This window comes from Echeneis naucrates, chromosome 2 (genome assembly GCF_900963305.1).
Source record: "Echeneis naucrates chromosome 2, fEcheNa1.1, whole genome shotgun sequence".
Lineage (NCBI taxonomy): Eukaryota > Metazoa > Chordata > Actinopteri > Carangiformes > Echeneidae > Echeneis > Echeneis naucrates.
In genome coordinates this window covers 12955962-12973445 of record NC_042512.1, presented here as the reverse complement: position 1 = coordinate 12973445, position 17484 = coordinate 12955962, and the positions used below count along the sequence as shown (strand labels likewise).

At 43.2% G+C, this 17484-nt stretch overlaps 1 protein-coding gene across 1 annotated transcript in view; it reads left to right on the top strand.

Moving 5' to 3' along the window:
• Positions 1–17484, top strand: part of LOC115051213 (receptor tyrosine-protein kinase erbB-4) — a 94839-nt gene that overhangs the window by 42525 nt on the left and 34830 nt on the right. Inside the window, exons 10-16 of the mRNA XM_029514557.1 lie at positions 808–898; positions 1181–1380; positions 3513–3645; positions 8031–8124; positions 10428–10582; positions 14086–14130; positions 16135–16267. Coding sequence (XP_029370417.1) covers positions 808–898; positions 1181–1380; positions 3513–3645; positions 8031–8124; positions 10428–10582; positions 14086–14130; positions 16135–16267 — 851 coding nt within the window. The remainder of the gene's footprint in view (positions 1–807; positions 899–1180; positions 1381–3512; positions 3646–8030; positions 8125–10427; positions 10583–14085; positions 14131–16134; positions 16268–17484) is intronic.

The window sequence follows — 17484 nt, the reverse complement described above, 5'->3', positions numbered from 1 at the left end:
AAACAAAGAAAGCACATTTTGCTCAAACTTTTAATGTCAGCACGTGTGACAGCTATAAGTGCTTACAGTATGCACAGATTCGTGTGTCCGGGTGTGCGTGCATGCTTGTATGTGTGTCTATTTATTCATTAGCTATTAAAGGCCTTAAGGGATGAGCAGTACCTCATATACAAACCCTTTTGTCATATTAAACTGCAAGTTGCAGTTGAGCCAAACATCTAATGGAGTGAAACTGCATTTTCATAATGAAAACTCGAGCAATAACAGAGAGCAATGGCCATCCAATCCCGACCATTTCCTGCTCTACCCCTTTAATGTAATTTCCACTGAGGCTGATTTTATATAATCTGTCATTAAAAGCAAGTGCGAATGGACAAACTGTGCTGAATATTAAATCCAATGCTTTTAATAAGTGGATATGTCTTTTCTCCGAGCAATGTGAATTTGTTCTTGCTTGAACTTCTCACATGCAGTGCAACTCCATGACCAAAAATTGCAGTTCTTTCTTTTTTTTCTTTTTTTTTTTTGTGCATAGAATTTTTTTCTTTCTCTCCCATTTTGATGTCAGCAAGAAAAGGCTTTTTTTATTTCATGGCTCATGATTCTTCTTTCATGAAATACTCCCTGGATTCAGCTTTGGCCCTTTCCTCTAGCTCTTTAGAACCATTTCAGACTGAAAAAGAAAGCTCAACATGACGTCACTTTTGCTAATTATCCATGCACCTTTTAAAGAAAAAAATACAATAACTCAAAATAAGATTTGGTAAGAAGCACATTCTTCAACTGATTTATCCAATGTGTCTATAGGTTACCTCAACATCCAGTCTTGGCCTGAAAACATGACAGATCTGGGTGTTTTTTCCAGCCTGGCAACCATCGGAGGCCGATCTCTTTACAGGTATGTGTGCTAATAAACACAGAGAGGAGTTTTTTAATTTAACGGCTCCTGATGCATCATTCAGTCATCAGTGGTGTGAGTTTAAACTGGCAATTCTCCAGGATTAGGTTCTTCTTCTATGGTGTTATTGGCTGTAATTATTCCCTTCTTCTCTTTTCTCTCTTGCTAAAATTTCTTTCCAACCGCACCGTCTAAATCCTTAATTCCTCCCTTCTCTCCGCTTTTATTTATTTATTTTTTTGTGTCTCAACTTTCCACCTCACTCTCATACCGCAGTGGAAGCGGCATCTCCCTGTTGATCCTGAAGCAGCGCTGGATCTCGTCCCTCCAGTTCCAGGCGTTGGACGAGATTAGCGCCGGCAATGTCTACATCTTGAACAACACCCGCCTGTGCTTCTACAACACCGTCAACTGGACGTCACTCTTCAGGATGTCAAGCCAGAAAGTCCTCATTCGCAACAACCGAGATCCAAAGGAATGCAGTGAGTGGTTGACATTTCCCATCATTTGGAGAAATCTGCACTTCCTACAGGCAACCATGCTGTTTAGGTGAAACGAGAAAAGATTAAAATACAAAATCCACAAAAGCAGATCTGCAGTACAACAGTATAATCTCCCATTCCCATTCACCGCTTGCTTGGGTGGTCCGGTGGTGCTCGCCATCGCCCGCCTGGAGCACTGGGGGCTGCGGTGGCTCTCTGGGCTTGGTACCTCATGTGCGCCCACACACAGAGAGGTAGGCATGGGGAGCCAGGGCCCCTGACCCAACTCTGGGTCCTGATGATGGTCTCACTCATATTTAGGGAAGAATTGTTGAATCCTGCTCAGAATGGGCTAAGCTGTTCTTTTATTCCATCACTCTGTACCGCATATTGGACTCAGCTCCTCTTCTGGGACACCTTCACCTACCTGGACTCCCAGCTCTCCAAAGATCTACACAGAAACCCCTCTGGACTCTCATAATCCTGAGCGAGGTGACAGGAAAAGCACAGGATCCTTCACCCCACCATTTCCCACCAGCACCACCACCTCCCCTTCCACTGTCCATCCTTCCACATCTTCTCTTGCTTTTATTTCCCCCCATATTCACTGAGATGTAGCACTGCCCTCCCTGCTTCACAAAGGTCATTCCACTCAACTCAATGAACTCGCTTCCAGGGAGGGCTGGTGATGGTCACACGCACGCACTGAAATAATAAAATATTTAGCTGCAAGACTATAACTGCATCAATCTCATATAACGTTGACACCCTGTGGTGTTCAACTATGAGGGCAAATGCAGACAAAAAATAATAATAATCTCCCCCTAATTTAAATAAGAAATATTTGCCATATTCGCCAAAATGTATTAAATTCAAACACACTGATCAGAAGACATGCGTTGCAGATTTCTTGCATTAAAGTCAGGAAGAACTCACACAGTCATTTCAGTTTAAGAATCGGATTTAGGATATAAAGTTCATTTCTGAGAAAGGTATGCATATTTACATGTTAATGCACATTGAAATCATGCAATTTAAACCCAAGGACACTTCCACACTCACTAGTGTGTGACCTTGTATTGAAACACCGCCATTAAGTCTTCATATCTTCTTATTTTCCCTCTTTAGCTCTCTAATTAATTCTGAGCATAGTTTCCCTGCATGTTTGTCTAAATCCAGCTCCGCCACATCCTTGCACACTCACATGGCTGTTTCCAAGGCGACAGTATCACAGGCGTCTCTATCTCCCCAGCCTTGGCCATGAAAGCCCTTATTCAGCTCCCCCAGAGGTGCTTAATGTGTCACACACAGTGGTGGATAAAACTCACAGGGAAGCAGCCACCTGATGAACTGAGTGTAGTCTCCATGTGGTTTCATCTGTCAGTCTGCATGTTTTGTTTTGTTTTTTTTGTTTTTTGTAATTTATATAAATTTGCTACGCTTTGAGGAATTACACGTTCGCGCTTACCAGTAATATGACAGAGACAAGCAGGGAACGCACGCATGGGCCAATGTTGTTTTTCTGCCCTGCCAGGCTGCGGTTGATATCATTAGCAAGTTAAGGAGTACACTGTGCGTTATGGGTCGATCAACGGGGTCTTACACAGGTCTCTTCATTAGCGCCACCGCCCCACCCCGTCTACCACTGATTGTTTAGCTGTCGACAAAACGTTTGTAACCCACCGTGTAACACTCCCAGGGACGCAGGTGTGACTTACCGGATGGAGGACACGCCAAGTCTAGTGACCAACATCGATTATTTTTGGTTTTACCAGGTGGAGAGGGGGCTTAGGGTTCTGCATGCATACCAATGTTGGCTCACACAGCTGGTCACACACACACACATGTACAGAAACATGCTGAGAAACATAAACATACACACTAACTTGTCTCTTTGGCAGAAATGTACTAAAGACAGACACATTCCCTGCCAATCTATAATCCATTGTGCTCAAAATAAGCCACAGCTAGAAATGTTTCGTGATTGGACTGAATCATGTGTGTGAATTTGTGTCCGCAGGCTACACACACCCACACAGAGTCTGAATGTATTGGCATATATGCACACGTGTGAGTGCATTTTCTCATTTATTCTCCTTTTTTGATTTATTTCCCCCCTTTTCTCGCCACAGCTCAGCACCGGATGGTGTGCGACCGCATGTGTTCAGACGATGGCTGCTGGGGCCCGGGGCCAGACCAGTGTCTTTCCTGTCGGTTTTTCCGACGCGGCCGCACCTGCGTCGAATCTTGCAACCTCTATGATGGGTGAGCAGTCCGTCACTTCCTGCATTTTGGACAAAGAAGAAGTCTTGTTGTCGTACCTTTTTGACACCTAAAAATTTTGCTCTATATTACATTATTACAGTTTCAGGAGGCCACATTTATACCCTTGCAAGCAGCCATACATGACAAGCAGAGGATATAAAATCAATTTAAACAGCTTTGATGCATTACAATGAAGTCAAAAAATCCTCAAGGGCTGTGGAGGAGGATAGTCTAATTGCCAATTGGCGTGAATATAATGAGATGAACCAAGAGGGGATTTTAAACTATGAACACTTAACAGCGAACAGTTAAAGGAAGATTTGGCTGCGTGTTAACATCCATTGTCCAAAATCAATTTGAATAGATTGTTGAAATATTATATTTAATTACAAGTTGCCCGTTTTTTGTTCTGACAGACATGAGTGTTTACTGCTCCAAGCCGGGAAATGACTGACATGCATGACAAAGGCCCTTACAATCCTCTGATGTACCATTTTCAGTGTGAATAATTGCATTCAGGACATTCCTTACTGCTGCCAAGAGGCAAATCAAAAAGCTCACTGCACACTCACCTGGGGAGAAACACTTCTTTGTAGATGCAGTTTCCAGCCTTTTGTGCTACTCTTGAATGAATGAGGAGATGTTGTCAATCGCAACACTTGAAAGCATCCATCTAAAATAAGACTGCATCGGCAGCATCTTCCAACGAGATGAATGCGCCTTCTCCTGCGAGCACTGATGTCAAGCAAGTGTTTTCCCCAGGTGTGCGTGCGTGCGTGTGTGTGTGTGAGAGAGAGAGAGAGAGAGAGAGAGAGCAACCCCTCGGTCATGTTGACTTGTTGCCGGTCCTCTCCCAGTGCTGTTTGTGGAACAGCAGCTTTGAAGTTGCCAGGGAAAAATAGTTCACAGCGAAAGCTTTGAAGGCGATAAGCGAGGGAACGGTGCTGTGGCAGGAAACTTCCGGAGCGCTCTTGTGTAAATACAGAGAATCACTCTGAGGCATTATAAGTGACGCTGGACCGGCCCACTTCCTGCTCTTGGTTACAGACCTGTCCATGGAGTCAAAACGTCTATAATGGGAATGTTTGTGTGGTGCTTTAAGTCTCCCTGTCACCTGTCAAGCACAAGTGCTGTAAAACTGTATCTCTGACGGATGAAAAATTGCTTCTTTTTTTTTTCCCCTTCTTATTTTTAACAGAAACGTCAGAAAACCTGTATTTCTCTCTCCTGGGAACTAACACAATATGCGCTCTCTCTCATTGAAATGTCTGTCTCATTGAAACGATCACAAAACGGTGTCGTTATTAATCGAATTGAAACAGCATTTTGTTGACACTATACAGGAGAACAAAGGCCCATATAGTCTAAAAGTAGAAGTCTGTTGTAAAGCAGAGCAGTTTTATATTTGTACTGTGAAAGTATCTAATTGCTCATATAACCGCCCATCAGGACCTTTGTTACTTTTTGATGTCACACCAAGGCAGTTAGCACCCTCAGCAAGGCCCCCAGCACAAATCCACCCACCTCAACCTTACAGAATTTTTGGTGTGAGTCTTCACTTGAAATCTGCCATGTTTTTTCTGTCTGCTCTGAAAACATTCAGCCAATGTAAAGAGAGACTCGGATCCTTTCTTTTGATCGGCTCATCAAGATGTTGTTCGCAGAGCTGGATGAGAGAGAGGAAATCTAAAAACTGGGTTTGGGTTCTTAAGTCCACAAATATATTTTCTTATGGATATCAGCTCTTCACATAAAACACAGATGAATGAAAATTATGGGACCTTTAGCATAAAGATGCACAAAAAAGAATTATTGAAGTGCTCAATGCAAATTACTAAATTCACATAGATTTAGTAGCATAATAACTTTGAAAATATACATTTTGGAGGACACATCTGTTCTCTCACCCAGGATACAGTGCTTGGTGCATTAACTGTCACCGGTGATAAAATGGTAAACTTTATCTCAGGGTTTAGAAGTGGAGGCTGCTGCATGTTTGTCTAAATATAACATCACTCTAATCCAGTGCAGATAAAGAGCAAGGGAGACTGTTTCAGCAGTTTCTTATTTAAGACAGCAAAATAACACTGTGCTTCAACTCAAACAGCCAGGTTTCACGGGGGCTCTTTTGTCGGCATAAACTTTGTTGTAATTCTCTCTTCACTGCAGTTCTACTTTGCAGTTCAGAGTCCTAGTTTCGGTTGATTTCCCCATCACTTTTGAGTGGGATGAGTATTAGCATTTAGCATGTTCGTATTAGCATTTAAACCGAGCTGTGAGTAGAGTTTACCGCATATTTGTTTGTTTTTTCATGCCATGCAAATTAATTGACTTTAAAGGCATTGGGAGATTGGAGGCATCGTGGGAATGAAAGCCTTAAGATAGGAGTAACATGGCAAAGTTAAAAAAAAAAACAACCAACCCTCATCGGTACTATCTTAAGTGTACTGTATATGATTTGCTCCTGTAGCCGCCAGACATTGATTTAATATCTGCCTTTGTTGTGGCTCTTTTGGGTTGGACTGTATATCTCTGAAGAATAAGGCTTTAGCTCATTAAATATTTTCAGGTTGGTGCTTCTAAACCTTAAGATTCCTCGGCTTGCTCCTCGTTATGTCTCCATCCTTAATGAGCAAATGCACTAATTCCCTTCAGTTTAGACGGCTGTTGAATAAAACAAAGGATGAGCAAAGGAGTGCAGGGGGGTAAAAAACGTATGAGATGATGTCTACTGGGGTCAGGAGAGGAAGCAGATTAGGGATGCGTTGAAGGTGTTTAATTAAAAAAGTTGCTCTGGTGGACCGGCCACGCTCTGGTTTCCTAGAGGTCTGAATGGTGGCCTTAGTCGCGCTTAAATTCCTGCTAAAAAAGGGCTAATCCCCCGTCAGGCTATTCCCTCGATGGGGCCCTGGTTTACACTTCCAGCCGTGAAGGGGGCCAATCAGGAGTAACCGCTTTGGCAGAATGGAAATGACTCAAGAGAGCACCGCTGCCGAGGTCTTTGTCTCTCATCCATTTTTTTTCCCCCCTTGCATCAAGAGAGATAACTTTCCACTCTTTTTTTATAAAGGATTCCCCCGGACTGAGCTTCCAGGAGAGAAATCTAATTTATTTTGGAACAAGGGAGAGAAAGAGAATTTAAAAATGTAGAAAGAGTCCACTGAAGACTATTAATACTATTAATAGGACTATTAATTTTTTCATATTGCTTATATGAACACCACAAACCATCATGGCAATAAAAAAAAAAAAAAAAAACAACAACAAACAAAAAAACCCTTGCATTCAAGCTCAGAAAAAAAAACAAATGAAATCTTCAGTTTGATTTCCATTTTGCCAATCTCCAAACTTTCCAGCTCGCAAAAAAGGTTTTGGATCTTTATTTTACCGCAGTAGAATCACATGCAAATGCAGAAAAACTCACACACAAACACATTCACAGGGTTACATTCATTATCCCACCAGTGTGGGCTTGGTTGTATCTGGTTGAATCATCCTCCCAGGCCGTCTGTCCTCCGGATCAGCGGATCGATTCCTTCTGTTGTTGAAAGTGTTTGTGATGGGCAGCGGTTGTTATTGACGGCAGCCGGCATCTGCTCTCCACACATTAAAAAAAAAAAAAACACAAGATAATTGCTGATTTGGACACAAACAAAGTGGGGCATGTATAGATCGGCTGCAGGCGTGATTCAACAGTGTGGCCGCGGGCTCTGTCCAGCTTATTTTGATGTAATTGGAGTGTGAAAGCCGATAGTGAGCTGCAGTGTTTATCCTTTCGTCTCGTAACCCATCATGAGCTACATGTACCTCCTTCACTGTCAAATAAAGTTTTCTATCTGTTGTACAAGATGAAATGATTTACGAACAAAATAAAAACTTTCCTCTTTTTGTTTGCCTTCCTTACCCTTTTCCACTCATCCAACCCTTCCCAGGTGGAAAAGCCTCAGTCCCTGCCTGGTCCCATGCCCCCGATGCGACCCTCCTTTTTCACTGATTTCCTCCCACCACCACTCCCTCCACATGTTTGCCCATGGCTTGAAACGCTGTTCATTATTCATGGACCTTCTCTGTTTGCATATCGACCATCCTAAGCCTTTAACTTGACAAAATAGTCCCAGGCAGCCTGGTGCCCTGCGTGCCCTGTTACCGGAGGGCGTTCTCGCAGTCAGTGCAAGCAGGAATCTTGGAGAACGGGCATGAGTAAATGAAACTTTAACCTTTCTTTCTCGTATTGGTTCAAAATCAAAGGCCTCCCATGTACAACTATGCACACAGCATACTTCAAAATCTTCCCCAAGCTAGCCTCTTAATCAATATTTTAATGTGGGTACAGTCTCAAATCTATAATACATGCATCTCTATCTCCATTTCCCTATTTCTCTTAGGGAAGTGCGGGAATTTGCCAATGGATCTGTGTGTCTGGAGTGTGATAGCCAATGTGAGAAGAGGGATGGGAACACCATGACATGTCTCGGGCAGGTAAGACACTCCTGAATATTTGAGGCACCCTCAAAGCCAGCTTTCTCTGGGGGGAGGCTTTCCACTTTCTCTCAGATTAAAAGCACCCCTCTCATTTTTTCTGAGCAAGATAATCTCACGTTTTCTCCGTGCAAAAGAGGATATCCAACTTCTTCTGTGGGAGTCCATCTGTTTTGCAGGACTTTGGAAGATATAAGTGCCGTGTATGCAGAGGTGAATAGTAGGTTAATGGGAGGAATGATGAACTACTGTGGGTACTTTAGGAGGCAAGCTTTTGGCAAGCTCACGTACACACTTTCAAAACAGCGAAATGAGATTAGTTTTTGACCTTCCTGAGGAATCACTGTTCATCTTGGGTGTTATTGTGCTACAACTCTCAGAAATATTAGAATTTCCCGTTTAGGATGTCAGTAAAAAAAAAAAAAAAAAGACACACACACACACACACACACACACACAAAAAGAAAACAAGCACCCTTGAGCAGCATTTATGCAAACAAATCTGCCCATGCAAGGCTGCGGACGTCATTGTAATATCAGTAATTAATTCCATAAAATAAGCAAAACCATAGTTGTCCAGGACGTAGTAACTACAGTGGGTGACTTACAAAAACAAAAGTGAGGCCAATTAATAAAATACAAAGAGACTAGATCTTGGAAAACTGGAATTGTACAATAGCTGCGTCCCCATTCGGGGGGCTGCATCCTTTGAAGGTTGCATTTGAAGACCAAATGTGTCCCATTTCGATGACTCCGTCACATGTGCTCGACAGATGTGTCCTCCTTTTCCCGGGAAACAAAGGATCAACCGATCATGTTTAATTTGTGTATTGTTAATGAAAATTATACGGCAGCAAAAAAAAAAAAAAACACCAGAGGGAGTCAGATAATTCTTCGCCATCCATGTATTCATCCGCACCTAAAAATAGTCTGTAAAAGAATCCTTACTTACTCATGTTTGTGGAGGCTTTGATAAAAACTACAGTGCCCAGCCATCTTGGGAAATCAGCGAACTTTTACATCGATCTATATCTTTAATAATTCTGCAGCACAGCTGGAAAAGCAATGTTAAGATAAACGTATTGTTGGTTGTGTTAAGATAATCCTTCCTTTATCCTCTAAGTGCCAGGGGAAGTCTTAGATTGCTTCTTTACACAGTGCAAACAGGTTAATTTTATATTTATTGTGCTCCACAACAGGAAGTGTGTCTGATGCTTGTTGCACAACTTATTCAGTGGAATTTAGTAGTTGTGTGTGTGTGTGTAACCTTTTCTGTCTGCCCCAAGAGAGAGAGAGTCTCCTCAAAGATACACGGAGGCTGCAGACTTTGAGATGCTGGTCACAGCTGAGTAGTAAATAACACCAGAGTCAATCATCCACGGGCGCCCTCACACACAAATACACATGCATACTGCATACACCGCCATACTTGAATGCCCTCGGATATCTGTATGCAGCCGCACTGGCACATGCACACGCGTGCACATGCACAAAGATGCAAAGTGAGAATGATTTTTATTGATTGCGTGTGTCTGAATGTGTCAAGCCGCATGAGAAGCTGTCCATCAGGTCAGCTGTGGTCATCATTAGCAACAATACCCGGGCTCCCAGAATACAATGGCACTTCAGGATGCGTGCACACACACACACACACGCGCGCACACACGTACACTCAGAGGCAAATGAACAGGCCAATCTCTGCAGTTCCACTTTAGTCAGCGCTGTTATCATTCCATGAGCATGAATACAAAAACTGAGTATAGCCAGTTTCTCTTGTACTTCTTTCAGACACACACACACACACCACTATCCATCTTACTTATTCATGATTCGGCTGCAGCTCATGCTCAGTTACCACTTGTCATCTCCTCCATCATATTAGATGTGTCATTCATTGAAATGACCTGATTCCACATGCCTTTTCCCCATCATCACAAGGTTTGCGGCATAATACAAGCTAGGCAGTTTCACTATGTGGGTCCTTCTTGCTACATTTGCTGTGGTAAGAATTGAGCAAACTTACATGATTACCCAGGTCTGAATAGGACGTTTTTCTTCTCTCTCTTTGCACATGTTTTTCTAAATCTCCCTCTTGCTTAGTCCATTTCCCCGAACTGTATTTTTTTACTGCTGATCTCCTTCACCTCGTCCATCATTTTGTTCATTCCCCCTCTCCTGCTTCATAATCCCTTTACTGCACCCTCCTCCCACCCTCCATTCTCTATTCTCCCCTTGTCCACCAACCCTCCGAACACACCCTCTTATCTCCCTCCTCCTTGTTTCTTCTTGTACTCTTCTCTCAGGGCCCAGATCAATGTGTAAAATGTCTCCACTTCAAAGATGGACCCAATTGCGTGGAGAAGTGCCCCGACGGGCTGCAAGGAGCCAACAGTTTCATCTTCAAATACGCCAAGGCCAACAATGAGTGTCATCCTTGCCATGCCAACTGCACCCAGGGGTAAGAACACAGTGATACATAAAGATCTCTCTGTGTACAAAAATTCATGAACTCCTTTAAAGCGTTTGCTGGCCTTCATACTTTCCTGAGTGCCCTTTGGTTTAGTTGCTTTTATGCTGTTAAAAGCATCATGAAGGCAGACTTGCATTGTATCCAGGTGGCCTAGCAGATATGCAACAGCTCCCTCCCAAGGAGTGGGTGAAATAATGACTTAATACCACGGCCCCCGAGATTGCCTGACCTGTAGATTGCTCCTCGGGCCGAACTAGCCGGCCGCTGAATACACTGACCCTAAGGCCATGTGCAGTACAGTGCAGGGACGGTGGCGTGGACGGGGGGGCAGATGGAAAATGTAAGATTGCAAAGGCCGCAAACGTTTGAGTAGGTGGAAGATTTCTACAAGAACAGAAAAGAAAAAAAAAAAACATGATCGCAGGAAGTCAGAAATCAAAAGTGATGCAAAAAGGTCGCTGTTAGAAGCTCTGAATGAGCCTCAGCAGACAATGAATCTACAACAATGTTAATTTAATTTGTTAGAGCAAAATGCCCAAACATTTCTTACTTCCATTCTTCAGTTCCAGCCTCTCAAATGTGAGGATTAATTTCTTTTATTCTGTTTCATAATGTGATTTGGTTTTCAGCTGTGATCTGACAAAACAAGCCATCAGGAGACATAATTCCTGGCACTTAGTCATTTTTTTCAGAATCTGTATTTGCTGTATTCTTCGACAAAACCTAATAATAGTTTTTCTTCATCATCATCAGATTACTTAATAATCTCTTGTCGGCGCTGAGTAAATCACTGAGTTCAAAGTCTGGGCTTTAAATATCAATTCTAAGAATCTAAGGAAATCCACTTCCTGTTCTTTTTTGCTCACAGTTAGACTCATCTGTCTATGCCAACTGAATCTTTAACTAGCAGTCACCTAGCTTAGCACAAAGACTGGAAACAGGGGGAACAGCTGGCCTCATTCTATCCGACAGCCCAGAGGCGCATTTTAATCATATTTGGATGAACTGTCAATGCTAAGCTAAGATAGTCATCCGCAAGCTGTTGTTTCAATAGAGTGATAGCAGTCTTCTCATCTAGATCCTGGCAAGAAAGCACTGTTTCCCTGGCTTTTATATTTTAAAGGCTGTTATAGATTTAGAGACATTCTTTTATACAAAGTTACAGAGTTTAACCACTAGATATCTGAGTACTAAATGTCAAAATTCTGGGCCACACAGGCCACCAAAGAAACCTTAGCCAAGACCCAGCTGTTTACTGCCGAGACCAAAACGCCACGTCTTCACAAGCGCAGATATAAAAGATAGCTTTGCTTCTGTTTGGGCCAGCACGCTGGGTTTACGTTTCCATCTTCACACCCTGGCTTATCTTATGAAGTCAGTGTGGCTGTGAGTTTGAGCTGTGGCGTCAAGGGGCGGAAGGGGAACGTGACGGGTGGTGGGCAAAGTTGGAACGGCAAAACCTGGCAACAGAGAGATGGCTGGAGAGATGAAATGAGGCGGGAAAGGAGTGCGTGCGCTCACTCTTGCATTCGTCAGCGTTACGTTACTGTCGATCAAAGTGAAGTAGATGAAGCAATGAAGCATAATGTGGGTAAAGAGAACGTGAGGACATTGGATGCAAAAGTAGCAGGGGGCGGGGGGAAAAAAAAGACAAGGTTACGCGTGAGGTTGCAATTGGCGTGGCAGCTGTCACTCACGCAGATACACGCACACACACGTTTCTGAAGCCATGAACCTGACAGATCTGTCGCTGGCATGAGAACCAATCAAGCCCTGTCATTTTGGCCTGCCCTGTAGCTTCGGGTTGCTCTGGATTAACATTGAGATAGAAGCCGAGGCCAGGTATTTGAAAGGGTATAAGCCAAAGTGAGTTCTGCTTCAGAGGTCAGAGGTCAGCGTTGGGAAGAAAACAGCACCTGTAGAGCTTGAAAAGAGACAGAATCCTGCTCAAAGAAATAAAAATGCTGTTTATTGACAGTCCACTTATTTGTTCTGCTGTCGGCTCACAGACTCTCAAACACACGTCGGCACACACAACATTGTGCGATACGGACGTTGATTGCTTGCTAATTAGCAATTTGGTGCACCATTTAATTGACAACAAAGCGACTTTGGAGGAGCCACAGTTGTCACAGATGTAATTACAAAGTTAGCCTGCTCTCCTAATTTGCTATATAATTTGTTGTGTCTTGTTCGCAGGCACACACACCGCACTTTTCCGCAAACACACGGTACACACACACACACAAGGGGGGCATTCAAAAAGTACTCTCCTGTGCCTGTCCTGCTGTTCAAAGAACTCTACTCAAGGAGGAAGAATTAATGAGCAGCTAAGAGTCTACACTAATCACTTCCTGCTCACCTAATATAAAAAAAAAAAACAAAAAAACAACAACTTAACAACACGAGTTCAAGAGGCTTTGATTATTGAGATGGGAAAGACGAAAGACGAGGTGAATGTGATTCTATTAAAGACGCTGAGGGACTTCTCCATCAGTTTAATAGCATAAAGAGTCATTTGAATTAATATATTTTTTTATTCACATGCAACAAAATCCATTTTTGGCCGCTCACAGGCAGCTGAAATGAACTCTGGACACATCACCACTGTGTTGAATCTGAACCGGTCGCACTGCTGTGCGGATTGCCAATTTCAGACAGACGCCACTCACTTTGTTTAAACAGCACAAACAATTCCTGCAGCCACGGCTGTGTTGAAAAGTGCGCTGCAATTTTAAGGCAGCGAGAAGCTATTGCTCGGCGGTGCAGTATGTTACTAGCCGGGTTAGGTTATTCACTGCGGATGTGAGGTGATAAAGCTACAACTCAGGAAAAAAAAATGAAGGGGGTATTGCAGAGTCGGGTTTCAGTTGGTAATCCATTACACTTAAGCAGAAGTAGATGTATTTACGTAAAAAGGCTGGATGGTAGTAAAGCTGCTGTAATGGGCTGCAATAGGTCAATAACATCCCTCGAAGGCTCACCGGCAAACCCTGTCATCCTAGAATTTATCCATCCCCCACCAGTTCACTACCTCACACTCAATATTTGTCAACCTCATTCCTGTGTTTCAGCTTTGAAAGCGAGGAGAAGCACACAAAAAAAGAGACTATACCTTCTCTCTAAATATTGATTTTCGATAGATTGCAAGAGGTTTCCTTGGGTTTGTTGCCTGGAATTTGACTCCTGTCTGTTCATCTTCCCACAGGTCAAACACAGAACGCTGGTCTGAGATCCAAACGAGTCAGCAATGTTTTCTCAGTATCCAAATCAATTTAAATGCCACGCAAAACAAACAAGAGCAACGATTTCCCACCAAAACTGCCTCTCCCTATGTTATTGACAAGTGGTGAGCTGGAGCTCAGGATTCAGTTTTCCATCGGTGCCCTGCCCGGTGACAGCTGATTCACGCGGGACGAAGACAACGTGGGGTTTACTCATAGCCTGGTGCTGATTTAATGGATGATCTCTGTGGTTTGTCTGCCCTGCAGGTGTCTCGGGCCACGACTTCAAGATTGCGTCGGAATGATGGACAGGTAAGGGATTTCAGGATCCACTTTTAGTCCAGGACCGTCAGATCTATTAAAACTGCGTCTTCACACTGAATACCAAGGCAGTTGAGGGGTTTTTGTGTATCCGCTAGCCTTCTTGGGGCCTAATTTGTGTCAACTTTGTCTTTTTTAATGCAGCTTTGAAAAGAAAATGTCCTGAAGAAGCTGAAACACCCCATTCCTCTCCTGTTTCTACAGCTGAGGCCACTGATACTGATAATTCTCAGCCCTAAATAGAAGAAGGGCAACAACACCAACGAGCATATCATGCACACATGTGATCTTTGCAAATAGAGCAATTTCAAAAGAGTTCAAACTGAATCGAACAGCCAAATCCATAAAGATGAGGTCCTGAGCTGCTTTTAAAAGAGAGAAGACCTTTTTATCTTTCCTCTGGGAGGTTTCTGCTCTATCTCTACTCCCAGAGTTGTTCTTCTGCTCTTACACTGGCATTATACCCCCGTCTCATCTGGTGACCCTGTGTTGCTGGTTCTGCCGTAAACCATTTCCTCCTAATTAGAGGAGTCCTTTCCCTCGTCTCTCACCTTGGGTGCTTTCTCTCTCTCTTATTTATCTCACCGCCATTTTTTCACCTCTTTCTTTTGTTTTTCTCTTTTCTTTGACTTTGTCCTGGTCTACTGTCTCCCTTCTTTCCCTTTGCCAATACTTTTTCGATTCCCTTCATCTATGTCTTTTTATGTCTACCCCCATAAGTTTGTCGTTGTTTCTCCTTGTCTCTCTACCTTCTTTCCTGACCTAATCATTCCAAACTGCTGCATTGCTATTCACCACATGGCTGTATATCTGATTATGTTGAAGCCCACAGCCTCTTTGTAAATTTCAAGATCCCCCTCCCTTCTTTAAGTTCATCACAATCGATAGAGCAAATGCTGCGGCACCTTGCCCTAGCATGTCTCCATGGTGCATGACTCTCCCATTAGCTTCAGGCCTTGGCCTTTACAGCTAAAATAGTTTTGAACTTGAAGTATCTGCTAGAAGTGGGTGCTGTTTTATGCTTAAAAAAAAAAAGGTTGATGCTGATGAAATGAATACAGTTGAAGGGAATAAGGAAAGATAAAGAGCAATAGAAGGCTAAGATTGAGTACTAGCATAGCTGTGGAGAATAGTCTTAAGAGGTGCGTAAATGGCAAATGCATTAGTGCAATCATTAGTGAAGTGTAGGAGCTTTTGTCTTCCAACCTTTACGTTTTTCTTAAGCAGATTTAGCCCCAGAAGGTCGGGCAATTTGCAAGGGATTGGCACTTTTCTTTTCTTTTTCATTTATTGGAGGATTCACTTGCTGCATCCACGTTCAGGATGCAATAACTTTAGTAATCTGGTCCAGTTTAGCTCAAGCTGTGGTTTCTCCACCAACTCAAGCCATCAAAGTCTTTTTCTTCTGAACTGTGGATATGTGAAAGGAACAAGCACATTTGTTAATTTGATAATCCTTGCAGTGGAAATGGAACCATACTTTTTTTTTTTTTTTTTACCAAGAATAGCTGTATGCTTGGGGGCTTGCTTCTCTTTGATTGTAAAAATAAATAAATAAATAAATTACAGGAGAAAGGGGAAGAGGTGACATACAGCTCTTCCAGTTTTCCAGTGGAGTGCAGTTATTGATAGTCTCAAGAACCAGCCTTCTAATGGCACAGTCAAAACCAAGCCCCTTTCATTCTGCTGCTCACCGTTTGCTTTTCTAGTGGGTGCGTTGGTAATCAAAGGATCTCTCGGATCAATAGGAACGGGCACATTGATTCGAGCTTTGGGGTCTGGCATTGCATTTCTTAGCTCAAGCCAATCAAGCCAAAGTCTTGACTCAAGATTTACAGGTTCAATATCAAGTGGTGAGACTATTTTTGAGTGGAACATCAAGTCAGGAGAGTGTAGCAGCAGTGGCTGAGGTTTGCACTTTCCTTCAAAGTGCCTTTTAGTTTCTTAATATCTCAGCAACACTAATGTTCCTTCTCTTCCCGTCGTCTTCTCCAGGACCCCCCTAATAGCAGCTGGCATTATCGGAGGTCTGTTCATCATCGTCATCCTGGCGCTCAGCGTGGCTGTGTACGTGCGACGCAAAAGCATCAAAAAGAAGAGGGCCTTGAGGCGTTTCCTGGAGACCGAGGTGAGAGTTTAGCGGTCATAAATAAAAGAGAAATCTGAAAAGAGGAGCCCGAGTTGAGCTACTGAGATTAAAATTCGAGAATTAATTGATGCATACAATAAATCAGTTGTAGATTTGTCCAATGACCATGGACAAATTGTGTAATGAATTTTATTGATTTGCTTCAGGAAATCGGGAAATGCTTTCGAAAAGACGGCTGCTTTATTATTACGGTGGCAAAAACAAAAATTTTACTGAGAAGTTACCTGTGTTAAAATAGACAAAGACAGCTGGTTGTTCATATGCAGCTCTCTGCTCTTTTGAAGGACTTTTAGTCCACTTTCTTTTAGTTTGTTCAAGATCATTTACTCAGGAGGTGCACTACAGTTTTATAGATAGCTGCCAATCCACCTAGACTCCTAAGTAAACCTTGAAATATTAAAACCTTGGATATGGTACTTAGCCAAACCATGCTGCATGCAGGTTTTTAAAATTATGCATGACCGCCATCACACATTGATCTGGCCTTGGGAAGGGTTCATTTCTGGGAAGCATCAGAAAGAGGAGCGGACTTTATATTCAAGAGAGAAAGTCAGATACTGAGGTGTACGTGAGTCAAGGGTTGATGTCGATGTATGTACGTTCCTGCTGTGGTTGTTCACCTTTGCCACAACACATCCTTCCCCTCCTGCTTCCTGTATGTGGCCCCGGCGGTTATGTCACCACTGCAGGTCCGCTGAGTGGCCTTGCCTGTAGGAATGGGCCGGGCTGCTTGTCAGTTTACATTAGTATAATTTACAGGTAGAGGCTGCACTGTTATAGACAGCTGTCAGGCCGGAGACGGGAATTGGAGGAGGGCAGCCACGGGCACTTTCTGCCTCATCTCGGCCGCGCACATCCATCTTAATCAGCGGAGCCCTGTTCCGACAGCCTCTTGACCGGGAGGGGAGGGTTCAGTCCAAGCAGATACGCTAATGTACTGTCACTGCCGAGGAGGAGGGGGGCTGTAGAGGATGAGGCCGGAGGGGATCCTCTGCACCCCCTTTTGCATCTCCTTTTTATATAGTTGTCCCGAGACTGATTTTTCTCCCGCCAAGCTTGGCTCGATACTCTGCGGGAAAAAACGTGAAATATAGCCAGCCGAGTCAATTTTTCCATCCTCCAAGGATACTTAATAGGGTCTTAAAGTAATTAGACGAAATAAAATCTTTATCGCCTGTGGCAGGTTGGCCTACAAG